General features: G+C 42.0%; 1 protein-coding gene and 1 long non-coding RNA gene across 5 annotated transcripts; one reads left to right on the top strand and one right to left on the bottom strand.

The window, feature by feature from the left end:
- Window positions 1-53: 53 nt before the first annotated feature.
- Window positions 54-14288, bottom strand: LOC113573826 (uncharacterized). Of its 3 annotated transcripts, none has more exons than XM_027004363.3 (11): window positions 14030-14288; window positions 10609-11063; window positions 9354-10421; window positions 8513-8674; window positions 7290-7577; window positions 7062-7147; window positions 6370-6476; window positions 5386-5529; window positions 4609-4740; window positions 2118-2387; window positions 54-1822 (listed from the first exon to the last, which is right to left on the bottom strand). In XM_027004363.3, exons 2-11 carry the CDS (start codon window positions 10758-10760, stop codon window positions 1592-1594), a joined length of 2640 nt encoding a protein of 879 aa, XP_026860164.2. In that variant the 5' UTR covers window positions 10761-11063; window positions 14030-14288; the 3' UTR covers window positions 54-1591. The 3 variants fall into 3 exon arrangements, with proteins under 3 accessions (XP_026860164.2, XP_026860163.2, XP_081574784.1); XM_027004362.3 differs by lacking the exon at window positions 14030-14288 and adding an exon at window positions 11816-12044; XM_081718658.1 differs by lacking the exon at window positions 14030-14288 and adding an exon at window positions 11360-11541.
- Window positions 14144-18559, top strand: LOC145658914 (uncharacterized). Of its 2 annotated transcripts, none has more exons than XR_014124764.1 (2): window positions 14144-14275; window positions 16845-18559. It is a non-coding gene; the product is annotated as an uncharacterized LOC145658914 (long non-coding RNA). The 2 variants fall into 2 exon arrangements; XR_014124763.1 differs by lacking the exon at window positions 14144-14275 and adding an exon at window positions 14533-16537.
- Window positions 18560-20913: the final 2354 nt, after the last annotated feature.

Here is a 20913-nt window from a genome sequence, read left to right as displayed (position 1 = left end):
TTTCATAGAATATTGATTTATATTTCTACAAACAAGCTACTCGGTACATCACAAAAAGACACCCATATTACATTTATTCCTTTTTTTTGACAATACAGAATCTAACCAGTCTGTTAATAACAAAATTTAGCAGATAAAAAAAAAAAAGAAAACCATAAAACCTGACCCTGACACCTGAGGAAACCTCTGATGTCATAACTATGTGTTTTAAATGATGGGGCAATTCATGATCCTTCTGGTACACCGTGGAGCACCAGTTAAATGATTTTTGTTAAATTAGTTATGCTTTAGTACCAACATTAAAATAGAAAGTTACATTTTTGGCAGTGTGTTTTATGTGAGTAACCAAAAGGAAAAACAAAACCTATAATTAAATTATAATTAATACTACATTAAGAATGACAATGTTCAGAGTCCATTCTGTTATGTAATCTTTTATGAAGCTTTCTCTGTACTTCCACCAAAATATCCAGATATCTGCTAGGGCAACATGGAAAAACCTGAGACACACTTCAGCATCTCCTGAGTGATGTTTCTATAAAGGCTGGTTTTTCACATTTTAGTTGTGGCAGCTCAGTTAATAAAGTGTTTCAAAAACACTCAGTTATCCTTAAGTTAAAGTACTTTTCTCAATATTCTGGAATATTTTCAAAGTCTCATTGGTATCTGGTCTCTGAATAAAACAAACAATGCCAATAACAACAAACAAACAACAACAAACAACAAACAAACAATGCCAATAACAGTGTTATTTGGTTGTTGCACATGGCCTGTTTTATCTTCACTACTTATGAAATTACCATCGCAGTAAGTTTCCCATTCAGTACTCAAGGACCTTCAGCCAGTTTTTTTGCTCTCTTTTCTAACTCCATTCCCTTTAGCTCAACAAGGTGTTTTGGGAGATTAGACAGAAAGGCTGGCAGACTCTTCGTGGGATCATGGAAGTATCTGGTGTAGCTTAAAAGTGCAAAACAACAATTAAACAACAGTAGTCTGTCCCTTGCGAAAGGCAGTGCGGTCTTTTTTCCCCTCTAAATCACATTTAGCTAGATGAAATTTTTACCTGCCTTAAGTAATGAACAGCTTTACCTACTGTAAGTCACTGCAGCATTAGGACTTTAACAGACTCAATATCACCCGCATTATGATGAAAGGTAAGCTTGCATTCAGAATGTGCACAAGTTCTGCTGGTTTACTATCCATTCATTTCATCATAAGTAGCTGTATTAAATAGTGCAAATTTACACTTTGGGATCTAATTGTAAACTTACATTTTATACAAAACCTAAGCAATGTCTCTAAATGAGGCCCAGAGAAAAAATTACTACATTGCACTCTAAGCACTACTCATTCAATGGAATTCTATCTGTGAACGAGATTTAGCTTGCAAACAAAAAAACAAACAAAAAAACCCCTGAGTACTTCTGTTAGTTCAGTGCATGCTCTAAGCTAAGCACAGGGGTGTTACATGTAAAGATAAACCAGAACCTGGCAGAAAATCAGGAGTCATTTGGCACTCTGTCTGAAACACACAAATAAAAATACAAGTCTGTTCCTCCAATGACCTTCCAGAAATCACTTTTATGGCTAATCAGCTCATGAGAGGCAAGAGCATGGCAATATCATTGTTATTCTGCTGTTGCACTGCCTTCCTGACAGGGACATTGTAATGGCGGTCGTCCTCTGTGACGATGGACACACAGGGCCAGTCCTGCTTGTGGTCATCAGGGTAGTGCGTCACAAATTCCTCTGTATCCATCATGTACAGGCGGAAGGCTTGAATGGTGTGCTGTAAGGCATAACCCAGAAGAAACATCTCCACCTACAGGCAGGAGGTAAAATTACATGTTTCAGGAACTATTTTGTTTAGGTAATGAAAAGATATTTGCAGCCTCACCATAAAGCCCATCAGTTACCTTTTGTATTTTTGCCTTGTTAAACATATTAAAATATGAAAGCTCAGGTAAATATTTTGCTGCATACATCATGCGACCAAATTCAAAGCCGGTACGACGGCATATTCCATAACTACCTATGTACGTGATAAGAGGAAACATGCACGTAGCCGTGTATATACAGCACATGAACAAACACTGCATGTGTGAGAAGTCATCCACCTGTTCTAGTCCTCCACTGAAGCCAACCTGGCTTAGGTGATTGGTGAGGAACGTTCTGGGGTTTCCGGACGTGTCCCGGGCAAACAGCAGCCAGCAGAAGACGGGCACGTCCTGTCCCGCATGCATCTGGCTGTGGAACTCAACTGCCCTGGCCAGCATGAGGAGCTTCAGGGCTTCCAGTAGGCCATACTCTTCCTCTCGGCCCTGAAAAGTGCGCTCGCACGCCAGCTGCTTCTCCTCCGGGCTCTCCGTCTCTGCTGCTGTCTGCCACTGGGAATACACGCGCGCACACAGAAATGCATGTAGAATTAAAAGGTACAAGACTGTATTCATAATTGACTATGGACGACTAAGCCTAACACCTAATCTGTGAAGTCCCAGTGTTGAAGTCCAACTAGTGGTTTTATCCTGTCGACTCTTGTTTAAAGTTAATTGATGACGTTAGTTTTACTACAGTTTCTACAATCAATTATTCAAATACGCTACAATAAACATGCTCATTACAAAAAACATTCTCAAAGCATTATGCCTGGGGCATCATATACATTTTCTACATAGTGAAATTAAAATGAGCTAAAATGTGTAACAGCCTTTTTTTAGCCTTTGCATTCAAGCTAAACATTTTTGTGTTCTTATGTTAACTTTCTCATACTCCTAAATTAAGAACCTACATAAACAGCGCAAGCAGCTCTGTTCTGTGAGAATACATGTGCATCACTAAAACGGGAACGGTTCAAGGTGAAAACAGATGAGAAAATGTGTGTGATAGAACACTTGACAGTGCTACATCACCTAATGGAGAATGTTCCCCAGCAACTGTAAATGTCAACACAAACTGTTAATTAAATTTACATTTAAATTAAAAAATTAAGGCCAATTTATCATTGTCGAGTCATATCAAGTCAATGGTGGTAGTGTGGCCCTGTGCTGTATTATATTGCGTCATCAGATCAGATGAATGACTATTGTTGCAATTTATATTACCATGGAATAAAAAGTCACATACTACTGTCGAACAGAGCAGGATTATTTTAACATGATTACACATTACGTAATATATTTATTAGGGTGGGACTTTAACGCGTTAATTTCGATTAATTAATTACAGGGAAAATAACGAAATAAAAAAATTTAACGCATTTTAATCACACTTTTGCACCGTGGAACGTTTCTCAGTGCACGAGTTCCAGGCATACAGATTATATTGACGCACAATGTGATGAGCATGATGGAGATGACGGAAGAGGCTACGCTGGTGGACGGGAAATTTAAATACAAGAAACTTCCAGATGGAAGCACAAACAAAAATGTTATTTGCACTTTATGCAGGAAGGAGTTTGCTTATCACAGGAGCACTTCCACCTTCGTTACCACCTCAACGCAAAACATGTTGGGGCTAGCGCGCAGGTCAGTAATGTTAACTTAGCTGCTAAATGTGATAGTATTCCTAGTACGAGCAAACAGTGTCGCGAGTCAACACTCGACCACATGTCGGGGTTCACATTCAGAAACAATGTCAAAGTCCACGTAAAACAAATTGACAAATTCACTGGCGAGATGGATTGCTGTGGACTGTAGACTGCTCTCTGCGGTCGAAGATAAAGGGTTACAAGAGACGCTGCAAATTGCGTCAGCTGATGCAAGTTACGAACTGCCGTCCAGAAAGACAATGTCCTGCCCTGGCCCGAAAATATCTGGCCAGTCCTGCCACGTCTGTTCCTTATGAGAGACTTTTCTCACTTGCTGGTAACATAGTTCAGAAGAAGAGGGCAGCATTGACCTCTGAAAATGTCGAAAGGCTAGTTTGTCTCAGTAACTGGCTGAGGAAGCAGTAGATGTTATCATAAGGCAAATGGGTTTGTGTTGCTGACTTAACTAAATGTTGATCAGATTGACATGCTCTATGTTGTTTAATTTTGGGAGTTTTGCTCAGGATTTGGAAGAATAAGAAGAACTGAAGTCAATCAGAGGATGTTTTTAATACCATTTTAGATGATGGTAGACAATATTTTATCTATTTTATTTTATTTATAATGGGAGTAGTTGAAGTCAATCAGTACATTTTTGGTCAGAATTTCCAGTGTTCTGAAAACTGTTTGCTCTGTGTTTTCTGCACTCATCTATTGGTCTGTGTAGTATACTGGTGGGAAAATAAACAAGATTTTGAAGTTTAAGCTTATGTTCATTGATTCATTCTTCATCCAAACTTAAATTAATATTTCTCATGTTAAATACTGAAATGTGATTTAAAATGTGATTAATTTCAATTAATTAATTACAAAGCTTCTAATTAATTAGATTCATTTTTTTTCAAGTCCCACCCCTAATATTTATATATACTTTGGGGAATGTGCTGTGTGTAATATGTCTGGATCAGTTTTGTTTGTGTCTAAGAAAGTCTTACAAATATGAGAAACTGAGCAATTTGCAAATGTGTTTATTCTTGCATGAGGTTGAATGCTCTAAGAGAAAGGAGTTATAAATTATTTACCTTCTTCTGTAGGAGCTCCAAGTAGCATTTAAGTTTTTCCACAGCATTCTCCTTCTCTCCTACTTTGTTACACTCTAAGGGGAACATCCATCCACCAATCAGGTGTTCCTGAGCTTCAAGTTTCTCTGGCAACTAGGGAAATGAACCAATTAGGAACAAATTAATAATTTAGTTCCCTGCATACACAATCTATATTTAGTCAGTATAAACTACCTAATTGCTTTAATTAAACTGTCCAACAGAGTATCCTATTTCAAACATCACTGCTGTAAAGATCTGAAGAGAATTAAATGCTTTCTGCCTTTGCTGTCTGGCTGTCTTTAAATCACATCCACTGAGCAGTTAATGACTACTGTATTGTGTTTTTTTTGGGGGGTGTTTGTTTACATTTTTTTGCTAGACATCAGAAGCTAACAGTCCACATTACCTTGAGCAGTGGTAACTCAGTGGTTAAGGCACTTGACTTGTAATCGGCAGGTGGCTGGTTCAAGCTCCACCACTGCCAAGTTGCCACTGTTGGGCCCCTGAGCAAGGCCCTTAACCCTCAAATGTTCACGTTGTACTCAGTCATAATTGTAAGTCGCTTTGGATAAAAACGTCAGCTAAATACCAAAAATGTAAATGTTTTCCTCTGGTTTAACACCCTGGGCTTGGCTACACATCCTCAAGGCAAGCTGGCCAACCTGAGTGCAATGATCCATCTCATCCACTGTTCATTATCTCAAGTGTGACGCTTTAACAGCAAACACGCTGCGGGTGCATTTTCTGGGTTCTCACCGATGTGAAGTCGTCTTCCAGCAGCCAAGCTGGCGTCTGCGTGGTGGTAGCCAGCACCTGGAAGAGCGTGGCTCTCAGAGCGCAGTAATTATCCCCCCTCACACGCCTCAGGCCACTAAAACTGCAGGACATCTCGGAGTAGCCCTGATGACATTCACACAGCCGAAATCAACCCCCAGGATGCAGTGCAGGGCAGTGCAGAGAATCTAGGTGGCGGTTTAGTTCAGCTCTAGGCTACAATGACTTCAGCCTGTTGTTCTACAGTGGGATGCGTCACTGGCATATGCCAGCTGGAGGCACTTTGAAGGAGGCGGGCCTGAAATTCCTGTCCTATAAGATGATGCTGATGGCTGATGGCTGTTATTGTGAGCCAAACACACAAGCCTCTTTCATTGCCCTCAGTCCTACTGTTTTGTATTTTCTGGAAATTATTTAATTTTCAGCTACACACTTTGTTCGCAGTCATTGTCAAATGGGAAACAACATTCCTGAACCCAGATTCTCTATAGGCATGCGTACAAGAAATTGAACACATTATAAAACAAAATTCTCATAAGTGTGTAAGTCCAAATTTGAAGCTTATACAAAAGCAAACTGTATTACAATAAACACTGTTCACTATATAAGTATGTATTACAGTTGTACTGCAGGTAGGCTCAGCTGACGTGATAGAAGCTCAGCAGCTCATCCAATAGCTGCTGTCTGACTGAGTTTCAGTGCATTATATGAACCAAATGAGACTCACGGGAGCTCACATAAAACTGGATGTCCGTTCATCTCTTCCCGCATCATATTATGTACTGGTGAACACGCAAATAAATTGGGAGTGAGACTCACATGACAGTTTACGAGCTGTCAAAAGGCCCATGTCTCAGGCAGACTGTTGGACTAGCTGTCTCGCCTCCTCAGCTACTGCTCGGCTCCCTTTAACAGGTTTGTTCCCTTTTTCCTGAAATTCCAAGTGGCCCTGTGAGTGTCCCTCACCTTCCTGATGAGGGCGCTCTTGGCTGTGTTGCCCTTCCACTCACTCTCGCTGTAGGCCAGTATGTCAATAACAGCGGCCAGGCTGCACGACTCGTCCACGCCAGGGACTGGGGGGGGGGGGGGGGGACACAGGACAGGTGTTTACTGCTCTTTAGTCCCCCAACACCTCTCGCAGCAGTAAGGAATCACATCTTCATTTACATTCATTAGACAACTCATAACTCATGTCATGGTTCTAATAGTCCTGGCAACACACAAAACTACAATAATAATAAATGTACCCCACAAGCATTTCATTTCTAAGACATTTTAGATGTAAGGAGTGTACTCAAGAGCTAGCTGGTGTGGATCAGTCTGCGATGAGAGTGGAGACTTTAATGTGTGTACGTGGTTAAGTGAATGGAACATCATAGTGGCAGGAGGTAGGATGTTGTGTCGGACTGTTTGAGTAAACAAGAAGCAGTCAAGATCCACTAATTACAGAGCAATATATGTCTCCACAGGTTATGTCATTTTCCAAATCTCCAGACACTGCCAAACTAATTCTACAAAACCATTCTACAAAAATCTGAAGAGATCCTAGAACCACAGAAGGTTCTAGTGAGAGAGATGAGAAGCCATTTTTGAAGTGTCCTGCCACCCTCGTGCCACTCTGAGGAGATGCAGAATCACGTAAAGAAAAAACGGTTCACTTGTGATTTCAAGCAGTGCCTTCAACCGCTTCTCTTTGAGTGACTCTTTTTCAATCTCTTCAGCTCCCTGATAGAGGTCTTCACTTCTGTGACAGAGAGCAAGATGAGGTGCAGTTCACTTTACAAATACAATAGTGAGATGCATGAGTGTACAACTACTAAAAAAAACACCATGTGCAAGAGTGTGCCCAGTTAGTTTCTACAAAAATATAAATGTCAGAAACATACTCATCCTGCTCCTTCTGGTCTGCGAAGCTTTCACTCTCGGTCAGAGGCATCACTGCAACCTCTACAGCATGGCTGCTGGTGAGAATAATCTCTCCTTTTTGGCCCTTGTGGCTTACGCTATTTTCTTTTTCTATCGTTTCCTGGACAACAATGGCCAGTTGCTTTGCCTTCGCACTGCGTTGGGCCTCCGACTCCTCCTCTTCCTGACTGTGCTCATCCAGTGAGAGTGCTTCACTTGGTCCTGTAACCTCACTTTTCCGCTCAGCGTCATCCTCCTCAACAGCATCACTGTAAAAGGGAAAGTTTGGGTGCTGCTACCAGCTAGGCATGCCCTACCCACTACCGAACCTACCGGATGGGAGCCGAGTTTTTGTTTTTTTGTTTTTACTTTTTCAAAGTCAAAACAGAAGATTTATTTGTAAGTATAAGGTGAAATAATTAAGCCTGTCTTTATTGTTGATGGTGATGTTTCATTATCATACAATACGATTATCCCTCACATACTGGAAAACACTGGGTTGCCTTCATGATAAAACAACTGCAGTAAATGCCAACGTAACGTTCTTCACTTCTAATGAGAATTTTGACTACAGCACAGCACCCAGACACACTATAACGTGGCAATGACGACATAGTAACCCTGCCACTTTACTTTCTATAGACTCAAGGTTATTTGTAAACAATGGGAATCAAATGTGGGCACTCAATGATAAATACATTCTGACAGGATTTCATTGCCCATACGTGCTGATACATATACTTCATTTAATCACAAATGTAACAACCAGTAAAACTGAGCTGCTTTCGGCAATTTAGGAATGAAAGTAAGCACTATGACCCCTCTGCGATCCAATAAACATGTGTTGAACATGTGTTGAATATGTGTGCAGAGCCATATGTATGTGCCCATTAAATAATGGTCCTAGGGACAGTCCTTATTTAGTTCATGCTGATAAAAGTCTCTCACATATCCCTTGTGATGTAAGAAGGCTGTTTCTAGGTATCATAAGAGTGATGTGCTTAGTTCCACAACTATGCATCACAATTGTGTTTTTCTGCATTTCAACAGACAGATCGCTCATGGAGTCAGTTTAAATCCATCCAGTAACCTTAAGGTAAAAACATGTTGGTAGTTGTGATATAATTAGCCACGCTTCATATCTGGAAGGTATTCTGGTCTTTGGTTCCACCTGGTGGTGTTATCTGTGAACAGTGGGAGTTACCTAGGAGTTTCTGGGAATTCAGGCTTCTGTACAGGGGCGGAGGAGTCCAGGCTGTTCAGCTGAGACTCTGCCACTTCCTCTTCCTTGTCTATAGATAGAGTGATCTTCTCTTGGTCTGCTGCTGTGTCTCTGGACTCAGGCTTATCCACCTGCTCAGCAATGCTAGTACCAGAAAGAGGAGATGAGATAAAAACAGATGCCATTCTGATCTAGGGCTGCTTGCTCATGTACTATATATAAAACTGGCTATTGCAGAGCACTTCTGCTCTATCCTACATCACAGGCTAATAGTCTAAGAAAGCTGCACACTGCTAAACGAAGCGAAGTGATTCTTGCCAATCACAATTAGCATAAGACTGACGCCAAAATAAAGATTAATTTACTGTATGTAAAGCCTAACCTCATCTAAAAATAAAAGTAGGTAACAATTCTAACACGGCTACTTATCTGACTGTACATAAGTTTTATTTGATAGTGAAATTAATTTATCAAGCAATTAATGAGTTTTTTCCCCAACTTTCAAGCAGCAGTATGGTATGTAGTGCTTAGTGGTTAAGTTACTCGACTGGTACTCAGAAGGCTGTCTGTTCAAGCTCCACCACTGCCAAGTTACCACTGCTGGGCCCCTCAGCAAGGCCCTTAACCCTCAATTGTTTGAACTGTAGTCAGACATAATTTTAAGTTGCTTTGGATAAAAGTGTCAGTTAAATGTAAGAGGTAGAATCAATAGGAAAATAAGTGGACGGTGTGCTGCTAATTGTATTATAAAGAAAAATCTTTCTTGATTTACAAATGTTTTTTTCACATCCCACAAATTCAATTATCTGTATGATGTCCTCACCTGCTAATGTTGCTTGACGGTTCAGGAAGCAGCTGTGCATGACTTCCAATACATAAAGGTTCCTTGCGTGTTGTTGGAGATGTCTCTGTCTCCTGCAATGCCGCTAGCATAAGTGCAGCATCTACATTAGAGGTGTTCTCATCTCTCAGATCACCCAAGTTGTCTGGTTGGCCGTTTTCTATGTCGTGAGGAGTGGGTTCAATGCTTAACTCCATATCTGGAGAGGACACCTGCTTTGAATGTTCCTGAGCATCAGACGGCAAGCTGTCTTCCGTCACTTCAGCCATCTCGGATGACATGTCTTCTTCACATGTGTCTTCCGCGTGGTCTGCAAGCTCTGCTGCATGCTCTGCAGAGATGACCTGGGCACTCACATCTTTCTCTACAACATCCATTTCACTTGCAGGCTCTGATGAAGATACCTGAGGTTTTGCACTTCTGTGTTCTATAGTCCGCATTTCCACCCCAGCAGCATTCTTTACCATGTCATTCAAAGTCAGTAGGTCTTCTGCATCGTGTCTGTCTGTCATGGAGATCTTTGAAGTTGACTCCTTGGTTTGCGTAGTGTCCTCATCAACCCAAACCTCAGCAGGTTCTTTTGACTGCGTCTTCTCGCTGTCGGTCTCGGATACTTCCTGCTCTGTCTCCCCCTGCACCCGAGGCGACTTTTCTGCAGTGGCCTCCTGAGAGCGCGTTTCTTCTAGAGGTGCAACTTGGACTCCTGGCACAGTTATCACTTGTTCATCCATCTTCGCCAGCCCGTTGGCCATCTTAGCTTCCGTTTCCTCTGTCACTTCAGTTGTAGATACCTCTATGGGCACTTCAGTGGAAATCATGGGTGTGTTTGGGACCTCCCCTGTCTCTTCTGTGGTCCCAGTGTTGTTTGTCATGTACACACCTGCAAGTGAGGCACTTTGGTGAGCTTGTTCAGCACGAGAGTTCTCAGTGTGCAGACTCTGTATTACAGAGGAATAGGAACTCTCTGCGTGTGCTTCTGGAGATTTGGCAACAGCATCTGGCAGCACTGTGACCACCTGTGGCCCAGCATCTTCTCCTTCATGTTTGCTTCTGAGGGAAGAAGAATGAATGCTTAATATGAGATCATTCAGAAACAACAATTCTCCTTTAACATCCATGGATTTGCATTAAATGTGCAGCATCAAATAATTAAGGCGCAATTAAAACATACGACATAAAGCTACAACAAGGGATACAACCAATGAAATCTGAAACTTCAGCAAGACTGTTACCTTACCTGTCCTCTGCCACCTGTTTCGGAAGGCTGTCACCTTGTACCTCGGCCCCCTCCACACTGCCTAAGGCCTTGGAGTCTGAGTTCAGCAACCCCCGCGTCTCATCCACCGTGTGGTCACATGAACTAGACTGCGGACAGCAACAGTTCCCCATGTTGGCGCTTTGCAGTTGCTCTCTCCCAGTCCACGATCAATGGAAAAGCAGTTTCAATACACATCCATTTAATCCTGGTTAAATTCCAGGCTGTATGATATCCGGTTACATTGAGATGGACACTTCCTCTCCACTACTCTCCCCAGTTATAGGTGAAGATTTCCCTGGATACAGCACAGCGTGTCTCTGCCCCGTAACAGTACATATGCACAATGTCTGTATATTAAGTACACCTGTAACTCTATAGTCCAGTTACGTTTGTGAATCTGTGACGCTTCAGGACGTTAGGTCATAACTTCAAGCCTGTTAACAAATAACAAAATATAAGTGACTTATCTGTGGCTTCATTAAGAGAACACAAAAATGGTAACAAACAGGTCTGTTCCACCACAATAATGCTGTGTCAACATGCAAGAGATAATATATTTGAATTAGAAAAGCTAATCATTTTCACACAATAAAAACAATAAACGGCCCAAAGCAAAATATACACATTGATAATTTGCAACTTTCCTAAAGTTTTGTTTTCTTCAGACATTATTTTAAACATTATTAACACACACAAAACAGGATACAATATAACTACAGATCAAACGCACATGTAACTGCAGTTCCGGCATTTATATCGACACCTCTGGGGCTTGGTTTCACTCTGGTATTCGCACTATGAACAGCATGTCATTTTGAAACACTTTTCCAGAACTAGATCACTTGATTTCGAGTCCAAAACCAGAGTAGAGGTTCGGCCCGTTTTTACGTGAGCGTACCACTCGGTGCGCAGCGCGGACGGGCGCCGAATCTAGAATGACACGATTGTTTGCAACATACTCTTGTAGCACGAGTAATAAACTCAGTGCAAGTACATTTACGACACAGAACGCTTACACATCCCGATAATTTGTTACTAAATGACGAAGCACAACTTGGGACAGGCTGCCGTCGCACGTACTGAGATCTGCGACAGAAATAATTTGACCGAATAATCTAAAATTACAGTGCCGTGTTGTAATAAAAATTAAAGCATAGATCTCAGTATTAGTGCCGCTGGTGCTTACCTAAATTGATTATTTGCCCGACGAAAGACCACAATTTTCGCTACCAGGAAGTTTAACAGGTTACGGTTGTTATTGCAGTTTCACTTTTCTCCTTAAGACACTCACGCTTTTCTCATTATGAGCGTCTTTCCCTCAAGGGGCGGTAATCCCCTGCATTAATCTGCGTTTACATGGACTACAACGCCACAGACTGGGGTTTTATTATGGCTTCCGTGAACAGCTCCTTGAGTATGGGAGCGGATTTAAGGTCGCCTAGCGAAATACGACTCTGCGCTTCGGCTAACTTAAATGCCGTGCATAACTTTTGGTTTGCGCAATTGTACCTCGTCTAAATAAGAACAGGGTAGATCTAGTTTTGGGCCTGGGTCCCCGAACCTTGAAAAGTTCCATCGTAAGCAGTAAATACATTATTCTTTGGTGCAACACTTCTTGAAACGTTGTGCAATAACATCTAATAAGATTTTTTAAACAAGTATAGATGCAATACTACACACTCACTCGTATTAATGTAAAGCCACGTTGCACGCATCAGTCTTACTAGTTTACAGAGGAACATAAATAACGACAAGAAAAAAATATTTTGAGGAAATCATTTTAATGATCTGCATTTGTAAATATGTAAAAATCCTAAACACAAAAGGTAAAAAGTCAAAGAAGGTGCCACCTTTGTAAAGGAATATTTCCAATACAGTTTGGAGGTTAAGTGGTCTCGAGGCACTAATCACATGCACTATACACAGGGACACAACAGTAGAAAAATAAAAACGCGGGGGGGGGGGGGGGGGGGATCCACACTGAGCAGGTCCAGGACTCTGTGGTGTGGTTGGACAGTCTTGTGGGTCGATGTCTGGATGTCTGGTCCTTCAACACTTCCAGATGTTCAGCACTTTATTATTAATTTAGTATTAATCACCATGGACAGCCCAAAAATCAGTTCACACATATATGAGCTGCTGGACATGATGCGTCAGCTCTTCAGGAAGCCCCATTTCAGTCAGCAGCACTGTACAGCTGTGGAGTAATTGCTCCAGACTGTCTCTCATTAGGAGCGAACCCTGGGAGTGAATTCCGGGCAAGCCTTCCGCTGCATCCTCAGCCTGCAAGCTGCTCCGGCTCTCTTCATCTCTGCCACAATGGTTGCTACTTGCATGATCTCCCTGGCAGCAGCCAAAGCTTCCACCCTGGTCCCTCCGACCTACAAACAGCTCCTCCAGGTCTCCCACCACCTCCGACATGCTGACGGGAGGCTGTTCCTGAACTCTCCTCATGGCCTCTAGCAGGTCCTCTTCGTGCCGCTCCACCCGCCGGAGCAGCTCTGTGACAGAGGACAGGGCGGCGCTGCCAGACGCCCTGGACTGAGTCCAGCACTGTACAGCACTGTGGAAGGCACAAACGGCTAGAGTTAGGGAACAATGAGAAACGTGTGTGGTATGGGCAGGCACAAGACAGGGCACAGTGAAGTCAAGCAGAACACAAAACTCACGTGACTGACCCACACAACAGCATTTCAGCACAGGACTAAAGGTGTATGGACATCAAAGCACTTTTCTAAGTCGCTCTGGATATGAGCATCTGCTAAATGCCAAAATACTAAATGTAGGCTTTTCTGTTTTGCTTAATCATCATTCAATTTCTAGGCAATTACGTTTACGCTATAACTACCTCTCGTATAATATACCAGGAATAGCCAACTTCTATGTTAGCTAGCCACAAACAGTGATTGTGATGCACAGCGTATGGCTACTGGTGTACAATACGAAATAATACGTAAATCACAGTAAAAGCGAGTGAGAAAATAAAGGGAAGGGCTTGCAAACGCTTACCTAATTATTCCTTTGAGCTGACCGACGGCTTTAATTTTGATAGCGCCTTCTCTGTAGCCCAAGTTGAAGCCGACCTGAAGTGACGCCTCTTTCCCCGCGTCAACTCCATCTCTGAAACCGTCCTGAAAACCACATCGCAGCGTCGATTCTAATCCGCGCCGGTATGGACAGCCACACACATCATTTTACAACCTGGACGGGACTTCCGCTTTATTTCTTGATTTAGGAAACTTAACTTACTGACCAGCAGATGCAAATGTTGGACGCCAATTAGCTAACTTAGCTATGCAGCTAGCTAATATTTTTATTTTTTTTTTTTGCTTCCACGGTGAACGAGAGCGTCGCACCCGATAAAGGGAGAAGCCGGTTATGGCGAGTTAGTTTAATTTACCTTGGTGCGCTTTTCCATATTGGAGCTCCATTCTTTGTTTTGAAGACTGATGTCATCCATATCCTCGTCGAAGACATCGTCGCTAGACATTACTGCTTTTACCCAGGACATCGTGCGGACCACCTATAGTTTAGCTGGCTCATGAGTGTCAGTTCACCTATTGCAAATGCTGCTCTTCGGCGACTACGGCCTTTTCCGAGCCTGTTTACCGAAGCTTCTCCGTAGAAGCACAGCGCTATACACATGGTAATGTGATCGACGTCATCTAAACCCGTGATGTTTCTTCTTCGTGAGTGACCATAAGCGCGCTCTCTCGCCACTGTAAAATACAGCGCCACCCACGTCATGCGTCGGTAGTGTCGGACTTTTGTGCGAAAAGTCTTCACCGAAATCATGTGGTTCCTCCATGATTAACAGAATCACATTATAAGAAAAATAATACCTAAACGGAATCACAAATCAAACTGATCATTACAGCAATAACTTCAATTTTGTTTTACTAAATTGAATCAATGTACCTTACAACGGGTGAGCTGGAAGTGCTTGGATGAAACTCGTTTGAATGATACATTACACTTGTAAATAAGGTGTAAGAAGCTTTTTAACAGTAGATGGCGCTGTAATCACATTGAAATTCGCTCGTCCCATTTCTCAAACAAATGTGTTATCCCGCGTAAGTGCTGGCTATTTTACGTTTCTACGATACTCCTCATCGAAAGGCCAGGTGAGGTTTCATTTTATCGGCAGGCCGAAATTGGCTTCCAAATATATTTCAATTAAGAAATCAAGAAAAATTAAAGGGATAAATCGCGTGATTGTCTGATCAAAATAAACAAAGCAATTACTTGACCCACTTTCTAGTATAGGTCCACACGCATCTAACAGAACTGTCTAGAAGACATTGATTTGTCTTTTGCCTCTCGGAATTATGGAGCAGTCAGTTTTAAATATGCTAAATAATATGGAGATTAATTCACCTTTAATGGTGGCTACTCAAATCAAATAAATGTTAAATAACTTGGATAATATAACACACTTTCATCCTATAACGAGACCATGTTTCACTGATTTATATTCATGTTGCATGATTTATTAGACTCCCCTAACAGGCTGTTACACGCTTAGCGTAAAGGACTAAATTGTCACAGTTCGTGCATCGCGATTGCACGTTGAAATAGATATCTGACCAGATATGCGATCACAGCGGCCACTCATAATCGCGAATTACTACTGTTAAGGGGCCCAGTGGGACGACCTCGTGTGGCAGTACAGCCAACAGGTAAGAGGGATTACGAGAAGGACGTCCTTCTCTATCTCCGACTGGGGGGAACGTGTCCATTTAGGTGTTCCGCAGCAGGGCTCCAGACTTCTCCACGAGTCCACAGAGTTGTCAGTGGGAGCCAGTAATATTTAATCCACAAACCGCCGTGACTTTGCTAGGTCAATTGAAAAGCAAAGTTGAAGAGGAAAGCCCAGTTTGGGACATATTAGATTTTGCAAGTAAAAATACACTTACTACCTTAATAATATACAAATTAATAACATTTCCTTTTGCTTCCAAACATATAAATTGGCTAAATAATAAAAGGTTATATTCAGATCTGATTTGTATGGGTACCGTTACAGCCTATGTATAGCCAGAGACATTGCATATGATGGATTCGATTGATCGTGTGTGTTATTTACAGCCTGTCCGATATAACAAGTTTTATTTAAAGAATTGGAAAAATATGGTTTATGAACCTAACAGGCAGGCCTGGAGTTTGGAATTCACTTTTTTGACACTTTTTTGAACTCAGGTGGTGGGGGTATGTTATTAGTGATGACAAACACATTATTCCTCTTATCAATATTGCATTTTCCTTTTCTTTCTACTGCACCGCGGAGACAAACAAAAGGAGTGCCAGCTTTGTTTTCAGACGGGCTATTCTTCATCCCGCGCTTTAAGAGAACACACAGGAGAGATGCGGGCGACGGACAAATGCATTTCAGCCACCGCCGAGTGCATTTGCAGAAGCCGGACAACAATAGAGCGGAGAATACTCGGGAGGATGGCGGCTGGGCGCAGAAAATGGAGTCGGAGGGGCTGGCCAGTCCAAGGCTTTCGTCCGCCAACTGTTTGCTCTAGTGACGCTCTCTTCGCCTCTCCCGCTCTCCCTCGCGCCCTCTCCGCGAGAGCAAAACAAGCAGCCGGGGCAATCACCTGACACATTTCCATCCAATTTCCACTGTCGAATGTGTTCATTTTCGGCCCTAATGGCATGTCATTTCGCCGGAGCCTTTGGTCAAGAATTAATCCTGGAATCAAAACAGATTTTCCGGGGAGCAATCTTCCATCAAGTATTGATTTTTTTACACTCACGGAGCCTGTACTCCCTAATTTAACCTGACAGCACACTGCACAATGGACTAGAGAGCACCTTGGCGACTCACAGAAAGAACTCTCTCCCCCTCTCTCTTTTCTGTCCACCTTAAAAAGTAGAAGAAAAAGAGTTTTGAAAAAAAAAGGTATATATAAAACAAAGCGCTTCACCACTAAGGTTGGTGTGCGTGTGCGCGCGTTTCTCGATGATGCACCTTCTTCTCTGTTTTAGCCTACCTCTAATTATCTTTTCAAGTGCATTGCAACTCAGGCAGGTTAGAGTGAGAGGGGGCAAAAGGAGGAGAAAGAGAAAGAGAAGGAGGGAAAGAGAGTGAAGAGTATTTTCCAGGGGCCATCAGGTATCATTATGGGCCTGTTGACACCCAGCCTCTCCATGCGATTTCTGTCTTTGATTTCACCCTCCCTTGGCAGCCATTTTCTTTCTCTTCTCAGAGTGGATGAGCCGGGGCTGGCCTGGAGAGGAAGAGAGGAGCAAGAGAGGAAGGAGAAAAGGGGAAGCCAGAAGGGAACGGATGGATGAGGCTGAGCTCCTAATGAGCAGGGCCTGCGGTATGGACAACCCGTTCTTCTGCCCCAAGTTCATTCCTCTCTGTGGTCTTTTTTTCCTTCTTTTTTTTTTTTTGGAGACAAATGAAATACATTGCTAGCTAAAGGTTCCTATAAAACCCTTATCCTGGAACATCTAGACAGGCTTAACCTATGAAATATGTGTTCCAGGTACTAAATGCAACAGGAAATTCACTTTGGCTTCTGGAAGGTTCTGAAAGAAGTTAAGTTCAAGAGTCAGGCCTGCATTTTCTATACATCATACAGGAGAACCATGGATTTAATGTCACTGTAATAATTGCATACTTGTCTATGAGAGTGTGTTCTGCTTGCAGTGTTACAGGGACTGGAGAAAGCATTCGTGTCTTGCAGAATGAACTTGTGTTAACAAACAAACATTCCATATATTGTTTAGAAGTTGCCTTGTGCCCGAGTCATAGCAGTCTCTCCCTGACAAACGTGTGCAGTCCATCTCGGCGTTCTGCCCCGGCACAAGGCTCCTAAAGCTAAATGGAGCGGAGGGCTATGGACCCTGTTGTCCCAGTCATGGCTCCGTTAGTGCCAGGCAAGGGGGCATTATTTTGCCCTGTAATGACAGGGAGCAGAGATGGACAGGGGGGCCAGAGGGGCCCCACATGTGAGCGTATGCACAGCTGTCTTGGACAGGCTGTGAGCATCGGTAATTGCCCCTCTGGAGGCAGTAAGGTGTGTGCAAACAGCAAAGGCGGCACGGTGGCTATATGATTGCACTTATGCATGCGCGCCTGTGACAGAAAACTGAGAATGTTTGCGAATGTGACAGTGAGAGAGTGAGTTTGTAGGTGTGAAATTAGAGCGAGAGTGTTTATGTGAAGGTGTGGATTTGCACACACACATGAGAATGTATTTTTGTGTGTGTGTGTGTGTGTGTGTGTGGCGTGGTAGGCGCAGAGGAGGTGGTACAGCAGCGGTGTTTGAGCGATGGCGCGACAGTTCATTTTCAGAGAACATCGGCCCGCCGTACATCCAAGCGGCAGGGAGATAAGGCATGAGGGCACCTCTCCACGGATGGAAAAACAAAGGGGGGCAATTTAAAACCATCCGCATCGCACACGCACACGCGCCCGCGTACAAACATGCTCCCGCTCTCATTTTCCCTTCGCATCGTCCTGACTGATATTGAAACATAATCCATTTGAGCTGCTGACAAGTCATAATGTCGCCCTGCCTAACCACACCCCATCTGCCTCTCTCTCTGTTTCCTTCACTTTCAGGACAATTTCCTTGGTTTTAAAGTTGGGTTTTATTAGAACACGACACAGGATAAAGGCTTTTGTGTAAGGTTGTCATGGAGGTCATTTCTATTTATATTGTAATTACAGGGTTTTTGGTTTTTTGTACTGTTCTTATTCTGTTAAGCTTGATATGCTTCATTACAAAAAAAGATAGATAGATAGATAGATAGATAGATAGATAGATAGATAGATAGATAGATAGATAGATAGATAGATAGATAGATAGATAGATAGATAGATATTTGATGTTCCTATGTGTTGCCTAAATCAGGTTGTGATTTGCGGTTCTATTTTGATTGCACTGGTTAATAAAGATTTTGTCCAATACATGTTTCTAATGTATTAATGAATGCCGTATCCAAATATTTCCAGAATTTCTCTGTCATCTTTAGGTTCCAGGATACTATGGAAAAGTGGTGATTAGGGGAGTAGATACCCTCTGTGTTGAAACTACTGCTACACAGTGAAGAGGGGTATTCCTGGGGCCAAATATAAGTGAAAATCATACACCATACGCATATACAATTTAAACTATGTTTGTACTTACTTCAAGAGTAACAACAGGCTTATTTATGAATAAGTAATATAGCTCATTGCTCTGCAACTTAAAAGCCTTGCCTGATAGAAACGTCCTAGACGTTAAATGTTGTAGAAATAGATTTGAATTTAGTGTAAAACATAACTAAACTAAAGACCACCTATTTTAGTTTGTGGGACAACATTTTTTAAAATTTGTTTCCCAGTGTTAATGAATGAGATCTGATGAAATAACTCACTACTTGAATATTCTATTTACTACATATTTTCTGACTTAAGTAATAATTTAAATATTTCAGTACTTTGGTGTACAGTTTTTGGCTACTCTACACATCTGTATACCTGGCCCAACCACATCAGAAAAGTGGAAAACTTCATACTAAGGGTTTGCTTTTATCAAGCAGAACAATATGAGGGTTTGGTAAACTGACGTCTAGTAATGGCTAAGCAGAATTTAGGACATTCAGCTCAATGTCCTGTCTATGCATGCACATGTATGTACATTACTGTTTCTGTCTGCAGGAGGGATACATGTATGTATGTGACACACACACACACACACACACACACACACACACACACACACACACACACACACACACACACAAATCAGTAGTTAATTATAAGATACTTTTTTTTACTCTGTGCAGATTAATTAAATTCCTATAGTGTGAATCTGCTATATTGCAACTTACTGACAATAAAGACTGAAAACCGAGTTGGCAAAAACCCCAAACCCCGGCTTTCCATCTAGGCCAGACCTGTCTAAGCACTGATAAACAGTAGTAAGAGGAATGGCACGTCTTCACAATTACAGCTTTAAAAGTCAAGAAGTGGTATGAATGTAAAAACAAGGACACAAAACCAGAATATATCAAATAGTCCAGCTTTTACCCCACCACTTAAAAAAAAACCCTAGAAGAGCAGGGGAAAAAGGACGATGCAAACATCTTTGACATCAGTTCTCAGCCTAATATTAATAATTTATGTTGTATGTGTGTTTTTTTATGATTATTATTTATTTATTTACTACTATTCCGTTTGGCAGCCAGTCAGCTTTCAAAGGCTTTGTGATCAAGTAAGCTGCCTCAAATTCCGGAGTTTAGTTTCTAGAGACTTTCAGATGAGAACGTTTTTCTTTCTATCGCTCGCTTTCTCTCTCAGACTTGTCTCATTATTGTTATCTGTTTCGGCGAACAGATAAAATATTGATGTGAAAGAGCTCCGGCGCAGATTCCTTTCTGTTGACCTTATGGGAATCTAAATGAATTGCCCCTAACCCTGGAGCAGCGCGTACTGTCCGTTTGCTTTTAGGCGCAAGATACGCGTTGAAAAGTGGGTTTGGGGCGTGAAAAGGCCTTTGTGCGTTTCACTTCCAAATACCAATAGGATGGAAGAACGGCGCATTGAAAAGATGAGGAGAAAGAGGTTGCTATTGGTCAGGGAAAAGACAGTGCCGGGTTTTATGACTCCCGGGCGGGTCTGACTAAGTTAAAACATTTTTTAGTCACACACCTATCAGTTTCACAGACGAGGACACTGAGGGCGAGACGAGAGCGCAATCGTTTTTTTTCCCCAGCCGAATAATATGCGAAGGAGGAAGCGATGATGGCCTTATCTATGAGCACTTTATGTACCATGCTTCTCAGTAATTATTTTATAACATTCTTACTGAGTTTAGCTCTGCAGTAATGTGCAGGTGTAAGAATAGTAATCCTAACGATGCAATGTAGTCCAGCTCCATTAGTTTTATCGGACAGTACTACATTGGATTCCTCTGGTAGACCGCGACACTCTTTAGCAAGAACGTCAAAAAGCAGATGTCATGTCAAACAATTGTTTATTATTAATTATTATGGTACAAATAAATGTAACAGAATCGAAGCTGTTAAGGAATACACAAAGTGCAGCTTAACTGACCAAACATATATTGCTCTATATATTACGTACAGTTTTCAGTCTATAAAATTTAAAGCAACCTTAGCAGGTTTATCAGCTTTGGTTTCGAGGTGTGGAGAGTTACAACGATGTTAACTTTTAGACTTGCCTTCCGTAAATCCGTAGGTTTTTTGATTGGGTTTGTGTGTGTGTGTGTGTGTGTGTGTGTGTGTGTGTGTGTGTGTGTGTGTGTGTGTGTGTGTGTG

Source organism: Electrophorus electricus, chromosome 1 (assembly GCF_041902795.1).
Source record: "Electrophorus electricus isolate QZ-2024a chromosome 1, ASM4190279v1, whole genome shotgun sequence".
Lineage (NCBI taxonomy): Eukaryota > Metazoa > Chordata > Actinopteri > Gymnotiformes > Gymnotidae > Electrophorus > Electrophorus electricus.
Note: the sequence above shows the minus strand (reverse complement) of the source record. Positions and strands in the feature narration are given on the sequence as shown.

Bases quoted from the DNA above. Each gene is read 5' to 3' on its own strand.
- LOC113573826 (XM_027004363.3), bottom strand. From the start codon at position 10,760: ATGGGGAACTGTTGCTGTCCGCAGTCTAGTTCATGTGACCACACGGTG. The intron at 7,578-8,512 runs GTAACTCCCACT...TCCCTTTTACAG, and splicing joins GAATTCCCAGAAACTCCTAG to TGATGCTGTTGAGGAGGATG. The intron at 7,148-7,289 runs GTATGTTTCTGA...TCTCTGTCACAG, and splicing joins GACCAGAAGGAGCAGGATGA to AAGTGAAGACCTCTATCAGG.